General features: G+C 34.0%; 1 protein-coding gene across 1 annotated transcript in view; it reads left to right on the top strand.

Moving 5' to 3' along the window:
• ARL6 (ADP ribosylation factor like GTPase 6) overlaps nucleotides 1-20,183 on the top strand; it is a 40,925-nt gene extending 20,742 nt beyond the window's left edge. The window contains exons 6-8 of the mRNA XM_047099881.1: nucleotides 10,325-10,454; nucleotides 14,077-14,132; nucleotides 19,655-20,183. Coding sequence (XP_046955837.1) covers nucleotides 10,325-10,454; nucleotides 14,077-14,132; nucleotides 19,655-19,680 — 212 coding nt within the window. The 3' untranslated portion in view covers nucleotides 19,681-20,183. The remainder of the gene's footprint in view (nucleotides 1-10,324; nucleotides 10,455-14,076; nucleotides 14,133-19,654) is intronic.
• The last annotated feature ends 281 nt before the right edge of the window (nucleotides 20,184-20,464 follow it).

Below are 20,464 nucleotides of genomic sequence, written 5' to 3'. Positions count from 1 at the left end.
ATCTTATTTATTGCTTTTCTATGTATTTTTTTATAATCTTTGGTTTAATATCCATTTTATCTGGGGCCACCTGGCTGCCTCTGTGAGTAAAGTATGCGACTCTTGATCTAATGGTTATGAGTTCAGACTGTACACCCACGTTGGGTATAGAGATTACTTAAAGATAAAAAATATTTAAAAAATGAAAAATAAAAATAAATAAAATAATATTTATTTTGTCTGACATAAGCACTGCTACCCCAGCTTTCTTTTGCTTCTATTTGCATGGGAAATCTTTTTCCATGCCCTCATTTTCGGTTTGTATGTGTCTTTAGATTCTGAAGTAATCTCTTGTAGGCAGTGTATAGATGGGTCTTGTTTTTTTTTTATCCATTCAGTCACCCTGTATATGAACTTTTAAAAATTGATGTATAAGTTGTATATAGTCAAATGCTTAGATCTTGATTATATAGTTCACTAATTTTGACTAATGCATACACTCATGTAACTACACTGCCTATCAAGAAACATTTTCATCACCCCAGTAAGTTCTTTCACACTCCTTCCCAGTCAATACTCCTCACCTCATACCAGAGAACTTCTAATCTGATTTCTGTCACCAGATTAATTTTGTCTATTCTACAGTTTCATGTAAATGGGGGAGGGGGAGCACATACATTTTTGTGCATAAGTTTTTTTATTTGGCATAATGTTGTGGAGAATCATCTATATTGTTTTATATATCACTTGTTTATTCCTTTTTATTGCTATGTAACATTCTGTTGTGTAAATATCCAACAGTTTGTTTATCCAGTATCCTGTTGGTTGACAGACATCTAGACTATTTCTAGGTTAGGGCTATTATGAATAAATCCGATATGAACATTCTTATAAAAGACTTTTTTGTAGACATGTTTTCATTTCTCTTTGAAAAATTCCTAGGAATGATACTGCTGAGTCATAGGATAGACATATGGGTCATATTTAAAGTAACTGCCCCTTGATTTTTCAAAGTGGTCATACTATTTTACATTCTTAACAACATACATGAGAGTTCCAGTTTCTTTACATCCTCTCCAATGATTGATGTTATATTTTTTTCACTTTAGCCTTTCAACAAGGTGTGTAATAGGATCTCATTTGCTTTTAATTTCTATTTTACTGATGATTAAAAATGTTGATCACTTTTGCATATTTTATTAACCATTCTTGTACATTCTCTTGTAAAATGTCTTTTTAAAAATATTTATTTATTTTGATAGAGAGTGTGTGCAAGTGGGGGAGGGGCAGAGAGAGAGGGAGAGAGAATCCCAAGCAGGCTCCACACTGTCAGCGCAGAGCCAAGTATGGGGCTTGATCTTACGAACCATGAGATCATGACCTGAGCTGAAATCAAGAGCCTGATGCTTAACTGACTGAGTCACCCATGCACCCCTCTCTTGTAAAATGTCTTTTTAAATTTTTTTTTTAATGTTTATTTATTTTTAAGACAGAGAGACAGAGCATGAACGGGGGGAGGGTCAGAGAGAGAGGGAGACACAGAATCTGAAGCAGGCTCCAGGCTCTGAGGTGTCAGCACAGAGCCCGACGCGGAGCTCGAACTCACGGACCGTGAGATCATGACCTGAGCCAAAGTCAGACGCTCAACCGACTGAGCCACCCAGGCGCCCCTAAAATGTCTTTTTAAATCTTTTGCCCATGTGTTTAATTTGGTTGTTTGTCTTATTATTGAATTTTAACATTTCTTTATAAATTCTAAATAGAATACCTTTGTCAAATATATGTGTTTTGAAGATTTCTTACCAGTCTGTGGCTCACCTGTTTATTTTTTTCACATTATTTTTTTTTAAGTTTATCTAGAGGTGGGGGGCAGAGAGAGAGGAAGAGAGAGAGAATCCTGAGCAAGCTCTATACTGCCAGCACAGAGCCCAATGCAGGGCCAGTTTCACACTGTGAGATCAGGACCTGAGCCAAAATCAATCAAGAGTTGGACACTCAACCAACTAAGCCACCCAGGTGTCCCATTTTCACAGTATCTTTTAATGAACATATTTATCTAATTTTGGTGAAGTCTAATTTATCAATTTTTTCAATTTTTATTTTTAATTTCAATTTTAGTTAACATACAGTACAATATTGGTTTCAGGAGTAGAATTCAGTGATTCATCACTTATATTCAACACCCAGTGCTCATCACAAGTGCCTTCCTTAATACCCATCACCCATCTAGCCTATCTCCCACTCACCTCCCTCCATCAACCTTCATTTTTTCCTTTTAATATAAGCTTTTTATGTCCTCTCTAAGAAATCTGTGCCTACTGCCTTAAGATTACTAACATGTTCTCCTATGCTTTCTTCTAGTAGCTTCATAGTTTTTGTTTTTATGTTTAGGCCTGAGACCCATCTTGAATTAATTTTTGCATTTTTTTTTTACAGATATCCAATTACCCCAAAATACATTTGTTGGGGAAAAATTTTTTTCGCTGAATTACTTGTCAAAATCATTTGACTTTCATGCTTATTGAATATAATTTGTGTATATGTGTGTGTCTGTTTCTGGACTCTATATTCTGTTCCCCTGATCCCTTTTATGTACTTTTGCATTGTCTTTATTACCATAGATGTATAATAAATCTTGAAGTCAGGATAAATCCTCTAATCCTGGTCTATTTCTTCAAGATGGTTTTAGTAGTTTTAGGTGTTCTATATTTTTAAATAATGTTTAAAATCAGCTTATTCAGGAGACTATAGATGTTGGAGAGGATGTGGAGAAACGGGAACCCTCTTGCACTGTTGGTGGGAATGCAAATTGGTGCAGCCGCTCTGGAAAGCAGTGTGGAGGTTCCTCAGAAAAGTAAAAATAGACCTACCCTATGACCCAGCAATAGCACTGCTAGGAATTTATCCAAGGGATACAGGAGTACTGATGCATAGGGGCACTTGTACCCCAATGTTCATAGCAGCACTCTCAACAATAGCCAAATTATGGAAACAGCCTAAATGTCCATCAACTGATGAATGGATAAAGAAATTGTGGTTTATATACACAATGGAATACTACGTGGCAAGGAGAAAAAATGAAATATGGCCTTTTGTAGCAACATGGATGGAACTGGAGAGTGTGATGCTAAGTGAAATAAGCCATACAGAGAAAGACAGATACCATATGGTTTCACTCTTATGTGGATCCTGAGAAACTTAACAGGAACCCATGGGGGAAGGGAAGAAAAAAAAAAAAAAAAAAAAGAGGTTAGAGTGGGAGAGAGCCAAAGCATAAGAGACTGTTAAAAACTGAGAACAAACTGAGGGTTGATGGGGGGTGGGAGGGAGGAGAGGGTGGGTGATGGGTATTGAGGAGGGCACCTTTTGGGATGAGCACTGGGTGTTGTATGGAAACCAATTTGACAATAAATTTCATATATTAAAAAAAAATAATAAAAAAATAAGAATTGGGATGTTCACATAAAAAAATAAATAAATAAAATAAAATAAAATAAAATAAAATAAAATCAGCTTATTAATTTTGTAAAACTGTGCTGGGATTTTATTTTGATCATATTTGGAGATAGTTGAGATCTTAACATTAGACTTAACATTGAATGTTCCAACTCATGGACATGGTATGTCACTTCATGTATTTATCCTTTTCTCAATTTCTCTATCTTTTATAGTTTTCTATGTAGGTCTTTCACATCATTTATTCAACTTATCCATAAGTTTTTTTTTTATATTTTCAAAGCTATTGTAAATAGTTTATTTTATTTCATATTCTAATGGTTCATTGCTAGTATGTGAAAATATTGATTTATATTATGGGAGGTTGTTAAATATACTTATTCTAGTAATTTTTCTCTAGATTTCTTAGAATTTTCTATGTATGAAGTTAACAACAAAAATTCTTCTTCCTTTTTAGTCTTTATGCCTTTTATTCTTTTTCTTGTCTTATTGCACTGGCTAGGACCTTCAGTACAATGTTGAATAGAAATGGTTAAGTCTTGGGGCGCCTGGGTGGCTCAGTTGGTTGAGCATTCGACTTCAGCTCAGGTCATGATCTCGTGGTTCATGAGTTCAGCCCCGCGTCAGGCTCTGTGCTGACATCTCAAAGCTGTCAGCACAGCTCTGTGCAAGATTCTGTGTCTTGCTCTCTCTCTGCTCCTCCCCTGCTCATGTTCTGTCTCTCTGTGTCTCAAAAATAAATAAAACACTAAAAAAAAAATTAACAACAACAAAAAAAGAAATGTTTAAGTCTTACTTTTTTCCTACTTTCTTCCTGCCCTAAATCCTGGTGCTTGCCACTCTTCCTTACTAATAAACGCCCTTTGTGACTCCCCCCTCCCCCTCCCCCCCCCCCCCCCCGAATAGGGCACTTTCACCTGCATTAAAAACCTGGTCAGGTGGATATCCTTTTTCCTCAATGATTTCCTTAATGGCATCTGGAGACTGTCTGCTACCTTTTGGTTGGCAGAAGCTACTTCTCCTGTTATCTTGATACTTTTTAAGCCAAATCTCTTTCTAAAATTATCAGGCCATCTTTTATTTTAAAAAAAAATTTTAATGTTTTCATTTATTTTTGACAGAGAGAGATAGGAAGAGAGAGAGCGAGAGAGAGCAAGCATGAGTGGGGGAGGGGCACAGAGAGAGGGAGACACAGAATTTGAAGCAGGCTCCAGGCTCCGAGCTGTCAGCACAGAGCCTGACGCAGGGCTTGAACTCATGGACTGCGAGATCATGACCTCAGCCGAAGTCAGACACTCAACCAACTGAGCCACCCAGGAGCCCCATCAGACTATCTTTTATTAGCACTAAATCCTCCACTTTCCTTTTGCTTTATGTTCACATAATAACTTCACTTTTTCTTGAATCATGTTAGAGTCTATAGAGATGCGTTTCTTATAGCAATCCTGCGCTCACATAAAAGCTACATTTTCAATACAAGATGAAAAGGTATTTCATGAAATGTGCAAGGTTTTCATGCCTGCTGGCATAACTGCAGCAATGGCTTCATGAATTTCCTTTTCTTTTTTTTATGTTGGTCCTTATACTGGAATCATTTACCTTGAAATGTCAGGCATCCATCCACAGATTCAGACCTCAATCTATGGTACATATCAAGCAATTCAACTTTTTCTTGTAACGTCATAACTTTTCTTTGCTTCTTTCACTTCCAGGATGACTGGTGGGACTTTGTATGGGTGCCATATAATTCAAGGTTTACAGTATTGCACAAACTAATGTGAAAAAATATGTGAGAACTGTAAGAGATAACTTTTACTGTGATACACGACTTACTGGAGAGAAGAATTTACATAGAGATGATTAGGGTCAAATAGCATTTTAAACAGATACTTTCAACACTTAAGCTCACTGCAATAGGTGCAGGAGATGACTTTGAAATTATCTCAGTGGTACAGTATGTGTTGCAGTTAATTTTATGCAGTTATGAATTAATACTGCATCTTTACATTTGTTTGCATATCTCTTAACTGAATGCTGCCATGTTTGGCCTATGTACATGTAAATTTTGATGAATTTTAACTTTTTATAATAGATTTGTATATCTTTTATGATATTAAATGATAAATTCATCTTGTATCTATATGTATCTTATGCATTCATGAGATACCTAACCTTTTCTTAATTTTTCTTCTGTGTTTCTGGGCTACATGATTTGTTTACAGATTTTTGCAAATTGTTGGCGAATCTCCAAAAAATGTTCAATATATTTATTGGAAAAAAAAAAGCATGTATAAGTGGACCTGCATAGTTCAAGCTCATGTTATTCACTAACTTTGTCATTCATCCATTGATGGACACTTATGTTGTTTCTGTGTCTTACTCCCATTCTTTGCATCCAACATTTTATCATTAAGTATGCTGCTCAGTAGGGTTTGCTTATATCTTTCCTTATTAGGTCAAGGAAATTTTGTGTTATTCCTAATTTTCCAAAAGGTTCCATCGTAAACTCATGTTATAGTTTACCAAATGCTTTTTCTACATCTATTGCAATGATAGTATGATTCACATATATTAAACCAAACTTACGTTTCTGGATTAAACCTCATTTGACCATTGATTATTAACCTCTTTATATATCATTGAATTGGATTTGCTGACATTTTACTAAAGATTTTTGTTTTCGTGCTCATGAGGTTTTTTGGTTTATACCTTTCTTAAAATGCTCTAGTCATCAAGGTTATAGAGGCCTCATAAAATGGGTTAGAAAGTATTTACTCTTTCTCTTTTTATTTTATTTTTTGGGTTGGATAGAGTTGGTATTATTTCTTCCCTAATTGTTAGATAAATATACCAATGAAGTCATCTGAGTTGGGATTTTGTGTGTGTGCAAGGAGTGTCAGGGAGTAGGGAGACTATGAATTATGAGTTAAATTTCCTAAAATGATATAAGTCTGTTAAAGTTTTGTATTTCTCCTTGGGCCACTTGTGGTAATTTATGACCATATTTTTAAATTGATCTACATTGTCAGGTTTACTGGCATAAAACTGTTTATAATATACTCTCACTATCCTTTTAATGTCTATAAGATCTATGTATCTTCCTTCATTTCTGATATTGATAATTTATGTTTCCTCAGTTTTTTCTTGCTCAATCTTTTAAAGAGTGTATTGATTATATTAACTTTTTAAGAACTCTGGCTTTGTTAATTTCCTCTGATGGTTTGTCTTTTTAAAATTTTTGTTAATTTTTGTTCTTTGTTTTATTATGAAAATTCTATACTTACATTGTATTTCAGTGTTTATTACCTTTTTCAGTTGGAAACAATTTTTTTAAGTTTATTTATTTATTTTGAAAGAAAGAGAGAGCAGATGAGGGACAGAGAGAGAGGGAGAATCTGAAGCTGAGTCAGGTCTGCCCAGAGCCTGATTCAGGGCTCGAACCCACAAACTGTGAGATCATGACCTGAGCCAAAACCAAAAGTTGGATGCTCAATAGACTGAGCCAGCCAGGCATCCCTACATGTCACAAATTTTGATATGTTTGTTTTATTATTTAAAGTATTTTCTAACTTACCTTATGAATTCTTTTTTGACCCTTAGATTATTTATTATATTTAATATAATATAAATATATAAATATAAATTATATTTAATATATAAGTATATATTAAAATATATAAATATAATAACATAATATATATTTATAATATATAATATATATTATATATAAGTATATATTGTTATAAATATATATGTGTTGTATATATTATATATATAAATTATATATATATAAATTATATTTAATTTCCCAAATATTTGAGAATTTTCGAGGTTTCTTTTTGTTATTGATTTCTAACTTAATTCCATTTGATGGAATAACATATTCTGTATGATTTCATCCTTAGGAATATATGGCCCAACGTTATGGTCTAGCTTGGTGACTCTTCCATCTGCAATTAAGTAAAATATGTATTTTACTGTTGTTGGGTGAAGGGTCTGTAAATGTCAGTTGATAGATAATGTTCACATCTTATACATTCTTAGTGATCTTTTTTGTCTATTCTATCAATTTCTGAGAGAGGGGCCTTGAAGTATCCACCTGTGATTGTGGATTTCTTTATATTTCCCTTTAATACTGTCAAAGTTTGCATTATATATTTGGAAGTTTATTTGTTAGTACATATGCATTTAATATTGTTTTGTCCTCTTGAGTAAACAATCGACACTTTTATAATTTTTAAATGCCTGCATTTTTCAGAGAGAGAGGGGCAGACTAAGAAAGAGACTCTTAACTATAAAGAACAAACTGATAGTGACCAGAAGGGAGGTAGGGGGGATGGGTTAAATAAGTGGTAAGGATTAAGGAGTGTACTTGTGATGAGAACCAGGTGATGTATGAAGTGTGGTATCACTGTATTGTACACCTGAAACTGATATTTCACTGTATATTAATTAACAAATTTAAACAAAAACTTAAAAAACACTGACATAAAGCAAACTGCACGGAGAACAATAATAACCAAAAAATGCGGTCTTTTTCTTTAATACCCTTCATCTTGTACACTACTTTTTCTTTTTTTTTTTTAATCTTTTTTTTAACATTTATTTATTTTTGAGACAGAGAGAGACAGAGCATGAACGGGGGAGGGTCAGAGAGAGGGAGACACAGAATCTGAAACAGGCTCCAGGCTCTGAGCTGTCAGCACAGAGCCCAACGCGGGGCTCGAACTCAAGACCCCGAGATCATGACCTGAGCCAAAGTCAGCCGCTTAACCGACTGAGCCACCCAGGCGCCCCGAACACTACTTTTTCTGATAGTAGTGTAGCCATGTGCGTTTTCTTACATTTACATGTGTGCATAATGTTTTTCTATCCTTTTCCTCCCAGCTTGTTTGTGTCCTTATGTTCCAAGTGTGTTTCTTGTAAACATCATATAGATATGTCTAACTTCTTTTTATCCATTCTGACATTCTCTGTTCCAGGGTAAATTCTAGCTGGACTAAATATTTAAATGTAAAAATCACAGCATTACAGCAGTAGAAGAAACTATGGGAGAAGTATGGGAGAACTTTATAATAATTACAGGGCAAAAATAAATAAAATAAAATAAGGGGCGCCTGGGTGGCGCAGTCGGATAAGCGTCCGACTTCAGCCAGGTCACGATCTCGCGGTCCGGGAGTTCGAGCCCCGCGTCAGGCTCTGGGCTGATGGCTCGGAGCCTGGAGCCTGTTTCCGATTCTGTGTCTCCCTCTCTCTCTGCCCCTCCCCCGTTCATGCTCTGTCTCTCTCTGTCCCAAAAATAAATAAACGTTGAAAAAAAAAAAATTAAAAAAAAAAATAATAAAATAAAATAAAATAAAATAAAATAATAAAATAAATAAAATAAAATATTACAGGGCAAGAGGAGACCTTTCTAACTATAACACAGAACCCAGAATCCTAAAAGAAAAGATTGATGAATTTTACTATTTAAAAAGTTTTCACTTAGAAGAAACCATGAGAAGTCAAAGGCAAATGTCAAGCAAGGGGAAATATTTGCAGTTTATATCATAGCTAGAGGACTTTTTCCCTTACTACTTGTTGTGTTCCTACAAATCAATAAGAAAATAAAAACTTACTAGAAAAATGGGGAAAGGATAGGGTAAGATAGTTCATAAATAGACAAAATAGAAATATCCTTTGAATATATAGAAAAAATTCTTGACCTTTCTCAAAACAAAGTAAACATATTCTGATAGTACTTTTTACCTATCCCCTGTCATGTAGAAAAGATCAACAAGTTTGATAACATTCTTGTGGCAAGGGCACTGGAAACATTAATTCTTATCCATTGTTGTTGAAGTATAAATTGATACAATTTTTAAGGGAAAGCCTTTCAGTAATCACTGTCAAAATAGCAATTTACATATCCTTTCACCAGCAACTCTACTTCTCATATTTAACCTATAAACATGCTGGCTCATGTGCAAAATTTGCTGTGTACACTTTTATTCATTTCAGCATTGTTTATAGTTTTAAAAATTGGCAACAACACAAATATATCTCACTGGGAACAGATTATACAAATTATGGCACATAGTACTAACAGACAGTATTCTGCAACTGTTAAAATAGTGAAGAAACTGCTCATTATGTACTGATATGAGATGGTCTTCAAGATATGAAATTAAGTGAAAAGAAAAATATATAAAACTGAATAGTCTGCTACTATCTGTATAAAGAATAATGTATAATAATTGTTTGCAAATATTTCTAAAAAGATGCCAAGAAATAGGTAATATGGGTTAACTCTTCTAGAGAGGACAAGTGGATAGCCTGGGATAGGTGGGAGGGAGATTCTTTTGCTGTATACCATGTTGTGTCTTCTGAATTTTGAACTATTTAAAGGTGTTATCTATTCAAAACTGAAAATATTTCCAAAATTGTAACAAGGTAAAAAAATATCTTGTTAAAATATCCAGATTGTTTCCTGAAAACTGTGACTAAAATCTAAAATCAAGATCTAGTTTATCTTCTACTTCATTGAAGTTTGCCTCCTTTCTACTGACAATAAAAACAAAATATTTAACCCCTTTGCAGGTGCTGCTCAGTAGCTGCTTAACGAGCCCCAACTCCCACCTCACTCATCTTTGTTTTAAAGCTCCAACCAGAGGGCAGATAGTCTTAAGAAGAAGGGTTTTTTGTTTGTTTGTTTGTTTGTTTGTTTGTTTGTTTTTAATTCTCCTATCATTCAAATACATGCCTGACAGTACATGTCTTCAAATGTTTGTGTATGTTCGATATAGAAAGAAGAGGTTGGAAAACAGTTTTAGTGAATTTTAGTTTTAAGAATTTGGGGGGAAGGACCAAAAAGCTGGAGGTGTGATGATCGTCTTATTTTCTCTTTTAGATATTAAGCACCGCCGAATACCAATCTTATTCTTTGCAAACAAAATGGATCTTAGAGATTCAGTAACATCTGTAAAAGTGTCTCAACTGCTGTGTTTAGAGAACATCAAAGATAAACCATGGCACATTTGGTAAAGTTTTATATTTACTTTTCATTTTATTCTGAAAAAAATCTCTGAGCTTCAATTTTTCTTTGCCAAGCTTATCGTGTAAGTGACATAACATGATAGGATATAAGCTAGGGATTTTGTTGTATAGAATTGTGTCAGTGCAAGTGCTCATGAATATATTATTGTTAAAATATTTTCAAATCTTGGGGCACCCGGCTAGCTCAGTTGGTGGAGCATGTGATTCTTCATCTTGGGGTTGTGAGTTTGAGTCCCACTTTGGGTGTAGAGATTATTTAACTAAGTAAGTCTTAGAAAAAAAAAAACTTTTTAAAATCTTTTTAGGGATAGAAAAATATAAACGACTCTTTAAAAGAATAATTTAGCCCACTTACTCACCCCATTTCAACCACACTGATTTCCTTCTGCACATTGTATCAGCCATCTACAATCCCATAAGAACATTTGCACGTGTTACTCCTTTTATCCAAAATAATTTTCCTGGCTTGCTATTATACCTCCTTCAGGAGAGAGACCCCTCCTGATAACCCTCCAGAATATTACTATATCTTACCTCTGTACCTTGTTTTTTCACACTTTGCTTTATATTTCTATTGCAATGTCTTATCTGGGTATTGCTTCTTTTATAGTCCATCTTCTCATACTAGTGCATTAGCACCATGAGAGCTTGGATTTTATCAGTTTTATTCACTCTGTAACCCCTAGAATAATAATAGTGCCAGGTACTTAGTATGTACACAACAAATTTTGGTTTATATGAGTGTATAGAAATGGGAATAATAATTTCATTTGGACATACTAATAAAATTGAACTCTGCAATAATTAGTATCTGACATTATTATTCAGCGTTTATTTGGAAAGTGGTTTCTTATTGATACATTTAACTCCAGTGTGTCTTTCCTCCAAAATATTCCAATAAGGATTACCAGAAGTGATATATTAGTGTTTTAGTGCCGGCCTTACATTAATTTAAGCTTCCTTCTGTCCACCCACCTACCTTCTCCTGCTGCAAGATGTCCTTCTCTTTCCAGTTTCCCTTTTTTTAAAGAAGGTTTTTATGGAGAAAGGCCTAACAGAGGCAGAGAAATCTACTGCTTCTAGAAGGAGAAACAGAGTATGACAAGGAGATAGTAGAGCTCAGAAAAGAATTTTTAGAACTAACCTTCGTTCTGAAAAAGGAATAGTATAAAAGACAGCTTGAAAAAGCCCTTAAAATGCCTCAGTTACTCAGGGCCAACAGCATCTCTACCCAGGAGCAAAACACTGCATATCTTGAGTAAAACCCTCCTTACTTTGAAATCAGAGGGAGAGTCAATTTTACTAAATGTCTTTTGAGTTGGATTTGAGGTTCTGTGGTATTTGGTTGGTAAAGAAAGGAAGGATTTTAGGTAAAGAAATATCTTAAGCTAGAAACATTGTATTTCTTTAAATCATACCTAAATTGATAATATCTAAAGTAAAATAATTTTTAATTTTTGCATTGTATTAAGTGTTGGGACTGTTTTGATAGGAAGTACATTAAGAAATCTGTGTCTAAATTAGTAAAAGATATAGTCCTACTTTTAATTTTGTAATAGAAATTTACTTTGCAAATGGAAAAAATCTTTCTACTTAAAATAAGCAGCGATTGAATTTTAATAGATTTATTTATTCAGTTGTGACACCTAAATATTTCTCACTGAGAGAAAAAGTAACATCCTGACATTGTAATGATGTGGAGTATTTTATTGCCTGGTTCTATATTTTCTATATAACTTACAGAAGAAATTTATCTATAATATTGACTTCTTAATTCAAAAAATATCTCACTAAGTTCTAATTAGCGTTTCATTTGTTAAGTTTTTTTTTATTTTTTGCTATTTTCTTTAAAGCATGTAAAAAATTGAAAATACAGTTATTTTTCTTTTCCCGTTTTACAGATAAAGGTAACACTCAATAATACAGGGATAAAATATTGTATCTCTCTTGCCTTAGGTACAAGTAAATTTACTGGGCAATAAACAAGAGATTATAGAGAAACATAGCCTGGAAAATTATAGGAAAATTTCTGTGGTTTAACCATTGGTTTTCATCATTGTACTAAACAGGTAGTCAACTCTGATTTTCAGGGTCTGATTTTGTTAATATTCTTCTTGTGTGTTCTTTGACTAAATCCCTGGCACAATATGTATTTGCTTATTTACTCTCTTTTGAGGGCAACAGATAACGAAACAGATAAATAAGTATATAAAATGTCAGCTGGAAGGATGAAGAAAAGTAAAGTAGGATAATAAGAGAGAGAATAATAAGAAGTGCTCTCTCTGCGAGATCTAATTGAAGTCAGGGTGCAATTCATGCGAAGGCTTGGAGGAATAGCTTTCCAGACAGAGAGATCAGCCAAGTGAAAAGTCTCTTAGGTGAGAATGTGCCTGGTGTGTTCCAGGAATAGCAAGAAGTCCAGGCTGGCTGGAACAGAAATCTAGGGGGAAATTATAGGAGATGGGGCCATTGAGAAATAGCCAGGGACCATATCCCATTGGGCCTTGTAAGACATGGTAAAAACTTTGGCTTTTTTTCTAGTTATAGACCTGATGATGTGTTCAAAAGGAGAGGTAGAGTTCATACATTTGGGAATTATTAGGAAAAGATGCAAGGTTTTTAGTACAGTGTTAACATCTCCAGTAAAGGGGGAAAGTTTTTCCATTGTATTATTTGTTTGGTTGGGACTATAGTCTTGTTTGGGACTATAGATGTGTGATAAAAATCAATACAATGATCTTTCTTGATTTAAGCATTTCAGTTACTGATGTTTTGCTACTGATACAGATAATTTATAATTTGCTTTGAATAATTATGTATCAATGCTGTTGGTTTCTTTCTATTTAAAAAATAATTCTATGATAAGTCATATTTGTAATCTAATAAGTAATGCCTTGGAAGTAATTTCTGATTTTATTAGCATCTAATTATTTTAGGTAGTTAGGTACATTTTTAAATCTTGCTTCAGCACAGTTAAAAGGAACCCTAATCATTCAGAAAATCTAATTGTTTATACTAAATGCTGTCAGTCCATGTCTTTGAAAAAGGTGATCTGATACTATAAAAATCCTCTGCCTTTTATTATGTTAGTCAATTTACCATCATTTTATAGATGATAAAACTGAGACAGAGAGTTAAGTAATCAATCCAGGTTCCTGAAGCCAGTAGGTATAAGAGTATGATTGAAATCTGAGATTTTTTTATTCTGCCACTTTACCAAAGTTATAATCATAGGTTTATACCTTACAGATACCAAATTCCATTTCAAATAAAGCCACTCCATCATGTGGCTAAATTGTAACCGAAGTCAAACATTTCTAATAAATAAATGCTCTTGAGTCACTAGGACTGGGCAAAGTAGAATAATAATTTTTTAGTGATATACTTTTTCAAATGTCTATATAAATTATGAATTATTTTATCATGTCTTCTTCCTGAGCACTTAGACTTTTATTTCCTATGTATATTCAGTTTCAGTGCTTAACCAGCTTTGCTCAGATATGTTACTAGAATATAATAATTTGCCATATAGCAAAATTATAATTATGTATTCTTATGTTCTATGATGTAGTGAAATGGATATGTTTCTTATGGATTTTATTTCAGTGCTAGTGACGCCATAAAAGGAGAAGGATTGCAAGAAGGTGTAGACTGGCTTCAAGGTACATCACAAAACACTGTGCATTTTCAGCCTTTATTTCCATTTCATTCACATTTTTTTCCTCCTTTTACATTTCATTTTTGTTATATCATAGCCTTTCTCCCTCTTGTTTCCATTTATTTCTGCTGTCAGAAAAAACAATACAGTAAGTATCCAGTACCTTGCTACATTTACTTCTATTACATTTTTCTAAAGGGTTTATTTAAATAAAGTATTTGCATCTTTACAATTCAATATATATGATAACTCTAGAAAATAATTATAATTTATGGCAACAAATTTCTATCATATCTAGTAATAGAAGCACACTTGAAATTTGGGACAAATTTTAGGCCTTACTGTCAATATTTAAAAAGTAAGTTTGCATGGCATATATCTTTTAAGAATCATGCGGAATTCTGTGTATAGCTCCATTTATACATAGCATGTTTATACAACTTTTTTTTTTTTTTTTTGAGGTGGGGAGGGCAGAGAGAGAGAGAGAGACAAGAGAATCCCAAGCAGGCTCTGCAGTGTCAGTGCAGAGCCTGACATGGGGCTTGAACTCACGAACCTGTGAGATCATGACCTGAGCTGAAATCAGGAGTCAGACACTTAACCGCCCAGGCACCTTACACAATTTTTAATACTCATTTAGTGTTATAAATACTGGTATTGTATTGACGTTTTATATATTGCAATTCTGTTATTCATCAAAATAGCTGTCATAGGTTGTACAGGCTTACTGTATGAAGGGATAAATTAACATCTAGCATTTCCTCTAAGATTACATTGTTTACTAACCACAGGAATGGCTTAAAGAAGTGACCCACGCAGAGCAATGGGTGTGAATAAAACCAAGTTTTGTAGGTCTTTTTTATTAAGGGACCCTGAGAGTCAGGCCAAAAATTGTCCATTTGTGAGTAGAGCTGAGGATCATTCCTATCAGGAATCTCCCTGCCCTGAGCAAGGGTGAATGACAAAATATTCTTAATTCTAGTTGTAGTCTTGGGGCTATAAATTTAATTTCTTCTACACTAACCCTTTAATACCAGTTATGTGTAATTTTGTTTTCTCTTATTCATGTCCTCATGAATCTAAGAATAGGCTGCTTGCCCATACAGAAAGAGACCTTTCTCTGGTTCAGAGTACTAAATGTACATCTGATAAATATTTTTATGTGTTATTAGTAAAGTATGGTATTAAGTAAAGTGCACAGACTGTCTTTTTTTCTGTCTTGTATTTGTGTAGACATCATGACATTTACCATTAAACTACAAAGAATATTATAGTCATATTTTACAATTAAGTAAAACATAATTGAGAGCCTCTCATGGTTCGCAGAATAACTGGAATTTTTCTGTGAACATACCAACTTAGTTTCTTAGATTGTGATAAAGAAGTGGTTTACACTTCTGATGATTTAATGGGACTGATTCCCACGTAAAACAGATTACAGAGCAACATTCTACAGAAGCATGTTTTCAGCCTTGATTTCTTACTTTACAAGTGCTTATTGCTCACAGTGAAGTTATAGCACAGAGAGAAACCCTACTATTGCTCATAAAATCATAGTACTGAAAACAGGTTGATAAATTATAGTTCTCTCTTTTTTTTTTTTTCGGTTTATATTGTCTGCAATAATGAGGCCACTAGGTGTCAGTAACGATCCAACATCGCAGTGCCACTTGCCAACTCTGGTCTAATTACCTAATTTTTGCGTCTTTGATTTTTCTGATTCATAATCTTTGCATCTTACCTCCCTTTTTGTACAGAGAATACACTATTGGAAATAGTTTTATGTCTTTGTGTTACCGTATTATTTTATGTAACATTTATAGCAGTTTTCTGTGGGCAGTTTCCCTATTGTATGTAGGGAGCATGAATAGTAATGAAAAGCATTTGGGCTTTTGAGTCTAGCAGATTTATTCTACTACTTATTAACTAATTATTAACAATCTTATATTATTTTCTTGTGAATATAATTTTGTCATCTGTACAATTAAAAAATAAAAGTCAAAAATTGTATGGGTTAAATGAAACACTCTGTTAAAGTGCCTAGCATAAAAAAAAAACCAATGAATGTTAAATTTACCCTTTCACCTAACTACTCTCTATTTATGAGAGGAAGAAACTTAATACCTAGATTAAAAATTGTATGGGGCTCCTGGGTGGCTCAGTTGGTTGAATGTCCGACTTCAGCTCAGGTCGTGATCTCACAATCCATGAGTTCGAGCCCCGTGTCAGGCTCTGTGCTGACAGCTCAGAGCCTGGAGCCTGCTTCAGATTCTGTGTCTCCCTCTCTCTCTGCCCCTCCCCTGCTCATGCCCTGTCTCTCTCTGTCTCAAAATTAAATAAAAGCATTAAAAAATTTAAAAAAAAATTGTAATCAGCTTGGTTATGAATAGGAGATCCTTTTTTTCATCTTTCCTGTATGATAGTAAATAGCTTATTACCTTTTGATTCTCCTACTATCTCTCTGGATTTAAAAAGAGGTAAAAACCTATTTTGCAAATTAGGTAGCAGTTAATATTGGAGACTAGTCTGTGCCTATAGCTGTTAATTTATTAGCCAAACTTATTTTTATGTAAATTTAACTGTGAAGGATAGATATTCTGCATTTATATCTCTTCATTTTGCTTCCAGAATTCTGAAATTTCCTAGCATGATAAACAAGAAAGCCTCTCGTTCATTTTAATGAACAATTTAATCTTATTATTTTAAGGTTGAAAAGTTTTGAGTAAAATATTAAATGACATATTTTGTGCCATGATTCCATTCTCTTTTGGAAGGATTCTCGATAATTACATATGTATTACAGCCCAAAGACAAGAACTCCTAAGTAGACTATGAAGTATTTTTTAAAACCATCAAAGAATATACAGAAACTATTGCAGAGGTGTCAGTTGTTTTCTAGCTCTGAAACTTTCAAATGAGATATTTGTAAAAAGAAATTTTTCCGCATGACTAATGAAATGTACTCATTTTATCACTTTATCTGTATTGAAAAGTTGATGCTTCCAAACTTTTAATATAAGACTTTTATAAACTATGCATATGGGTGTTTCCATGAAAGATGGAGGAATGAACACATACTTAGTTTCTTCCCCTTCTCAAATCTCACTAACAGAAAGGGGACTTTTGTTTAAAGACATTAACCCACAAGGGCAAAAAACTGGAAGTGACAAAGATGTCAACCAAATTTTGAAAGCTGGATGCCTGATGCATGTTGAATGACTTAACAGACCTGAGAAAGGTGAATTCTGAACTAGCACTGAGGACAGCTGGAAAGCATCCCAATTTACATTTCAGATCCCCTCAAAGGCTTATTGATGGAAAGTGGAACTAAGGATGAAGTGAGGCTGAAAAGAGAAAACAGTTATATTTTCTTGCCCCCACAAAAGACTGAAGGTTCATTCTTGCAGGGAGTCAAACAATATCTTGACTGGGGAACACCAAGCACAACTCTGTGTGGCAGAGCTGATCTGAAAATGAGGAGTGATACCAAATATTGTAATCCTCTTCTTCCTTCTCCTACTTCTCCCAGAAGACACCAGCAGTAGGCAGGATATAAAAAGTCATCTTTGAGGAATAAGACCAGCCAGAGAAAGACCTACAAGTATTAACATCAAAGATTTCCAAGAAAATGGCTTAGCTAGCTACACTAGAATAAAGACCACATTTGACAAGCCTCACACACATATTGAAACTTCAGTCAGCTTTATAGTGTTCACTCATACTTATGAGAAGATGACAAAGGATCACCAGGCATTTGAGGACCTAAACATTTTAAGTTATGGAACATTAACAAACAAAAAACAGATCAGTGGAAGTAGAATTTAATTTTTTTTAAAGATTTATTTGTTTTTGAGAGAGAGAGAGAGAGCAGAGCACGAGTAGGGTAAGGGCAGAGAGAGAGGGAGACACAGAATCCAAAGCAGGCTCCAGACTCTGAGCTGTGAGCACAGAGCCTTACGTCAGGCTAGAACTCACGGACTGAGAGATCATGACCTGAGCCGAAGTCAGACACCTAACCAACTGAGCCACCCAGGTGCCCCAGGAGAACATTTCAAAAAACTATTAGACTATCCTCAAAGGGATAAGAAAAGGTATTACTTTTTATTTAGGGAAAACATTTCAAAAAACGTATTAGAGTATCCTCAAAGGGATAAGGAAAGGTATTACTTTCATGACTATGACCAGGATACTACGTGAAAAGGACCAAAGGAAAAAAAACAACAAGTTTTTGGAAAATATTAGAAGAAATTGAAAAGTCAGTAAAAAGAAGATAAAATAGAAGCATTCTCTCAGAAAGTAGAGCAAAAAGATAAAAAATATCGGAAAGAAAAAAAAAGGCTCCATATCCAAATAATAGGAGTTTTAGAATGAACAAAGGGATAAGAAAGAGGGAGAAAAATCATCAAATAACTCACCAAACAGTATTTTCTAGAACTAAATGATGAGTTTTTAGTTCAAAGGCCTCTTGAGAGCCCAATGCAGTGGATGAAAATATTCCCACACCAAGGCTCATCATTACTTAATTTCGACACTGAAGACAATGGAAGATCCTACCAGCTTCCTGGGAAGAAAATAAGAAGTTTCATGTAAAGGATAAGGAAGCAGAAATAGCATCAGACTTGTAAACATCAACATTTGGAAGCTGTGAAATATTGGGCAATGCCTGGAAAAGTCCAAGGGGAAAATAAAAGAACTATATGCTCAGGCAGTATCATTGTATTGTGATTGTAGCATTAAGACATATTCAGCCATGCACTATCTCAAGAATGTACCTCTGTACTTCTTACTGAGGCGGCCATTGAGAGATATACTCTTAAAAAACAAGGGAATAAACCAAGATGAGAAAATAAGAGACGAATGAAATTCATAGGCTATGTAATGGTGTTTCATTACTCCACACTTAAACAGTTTGGGAGTAGTGGGATTGAATTTATGTTAAGTACTTTAAAAAATTAAGCAGATAGGCAGGGTTGGAGAATGAGGAACAATTATTAAAATGGAGAAAACAAAATGTAAAAGAAAGAAAGAGTAACAGGGAAGGGAGTACAACCTGTCTCAGTTGTTAATAGTGTTTACCTAGTCATACTGATGACTATATTAATATGGTAGAAAAATGGGAGTAATGGAAGTATAATGAGGGTTGCAGAGGAGCAGGGTAGAGAAGTATGTGAGAACTGAAGCCTCATATTACATTGAAGGAACTGATATTTTAAGAAGAAGAATAAAAGTATATTTAGAGATACAGAGCTAAATCTCCTAACAGGCAGTTAGAAGCAGTTACTTGTGAAAAGAGAAAGAAGAGATGAGGCAAGGGACTCCTAGTTTTCATACAAGCCTTAGAGAACTAGTTGACTCTTAACTGTGTGTATGTACAATGACAAAAACAAAAACTACAGTATGTGCTTTTAAAAAAACTGGTGTGTGCATACGTTTCTACAGCGTTTTTATAGATTTATTTTGGATTACTTTAGAAAATGGATCTTGCCTGTGGAGACTGATAATTTTTTATTTGGTTTTCATTATCAGATCAGATCCAGGCTGTGAAGACCTGAAAAGATAGTATTTGGAAACTTCAACAATTTTCAATTCAAGGAATGTATCTTAAGGCAAACTGAATACTTCAAATTTTTAAAAGATGTTTGTGCATCTAAGAATACTTTATAATCTTCTGCTTGCATTTATGGACTCTGAATGAGCTTTTTAAGAACATAGGACTGCAGGTATGCTATTCTGACCATTAATTATATTAAAATTGAATCTTTCCCCAGAAAGGCTCTTTCCACAAAATTACCAACTTCTTGGTAAAGGTCTACATTTGATTGTAATTAGAATGTTTAAAGTCAGAGTTATAAGCCATCTCAATATCTCATCATGATTTATAATATCTTTAATGCATTTTATTTTTTAAATTGTCTTCTAAAAATTTAGTTTACAATATGACTTTGCAGTACGATTGTGCTTGGAAGAACTTTATTTATAAGGGACCATGGGTAATTAATATATACATAAAATTTTTACTATATGTCACTGTCAATAAAACATTATATGCAATATACCAACTAGTGTGTTTTGTTTATGCTGAAAAGATTAATGCTGTGTTAACTTAATATTTAGTGTTTTAATGTCAAGCATTTGTAAATTATCTGAGACCAAGTGAAGCTGAATTTATCCATCCAGTGAATATGTATTGAACCTCTCTGTACCTACTCTAGTTTGTCATTGTCCTAGGCAATGGTGATACAAGGTAAATAAGATATATTCTTTATCTTTAGAGAACTTAAAATTTAATGAGGGAGTATTTGAGGACCTTTTCATACATAGTATCTAACTTTATTT

Source organism: Lynx rufus, unplaced genomic scaffold, assembly GCF_022079265.1.
Source record: "Lynx rufus isolate CCGP_SWC_20201006 ecotype Redwood Valley unplaced genomic scaffold, mLynRuf1.p SCAF_5, whole genome shotgun sequence".
In the NCBI taxonomy this organism is placed as follows: domain Eukaryota; kingdom Metazoa; phylum Chordata; class Mammalia; order Carnivora; family Felidae; genus Lynx; species Lynx rufus.
Note: the sequence above shows the minus strand (reverse complement) of the source record. Positions and strands in the feature narration are given on the sequence as shown.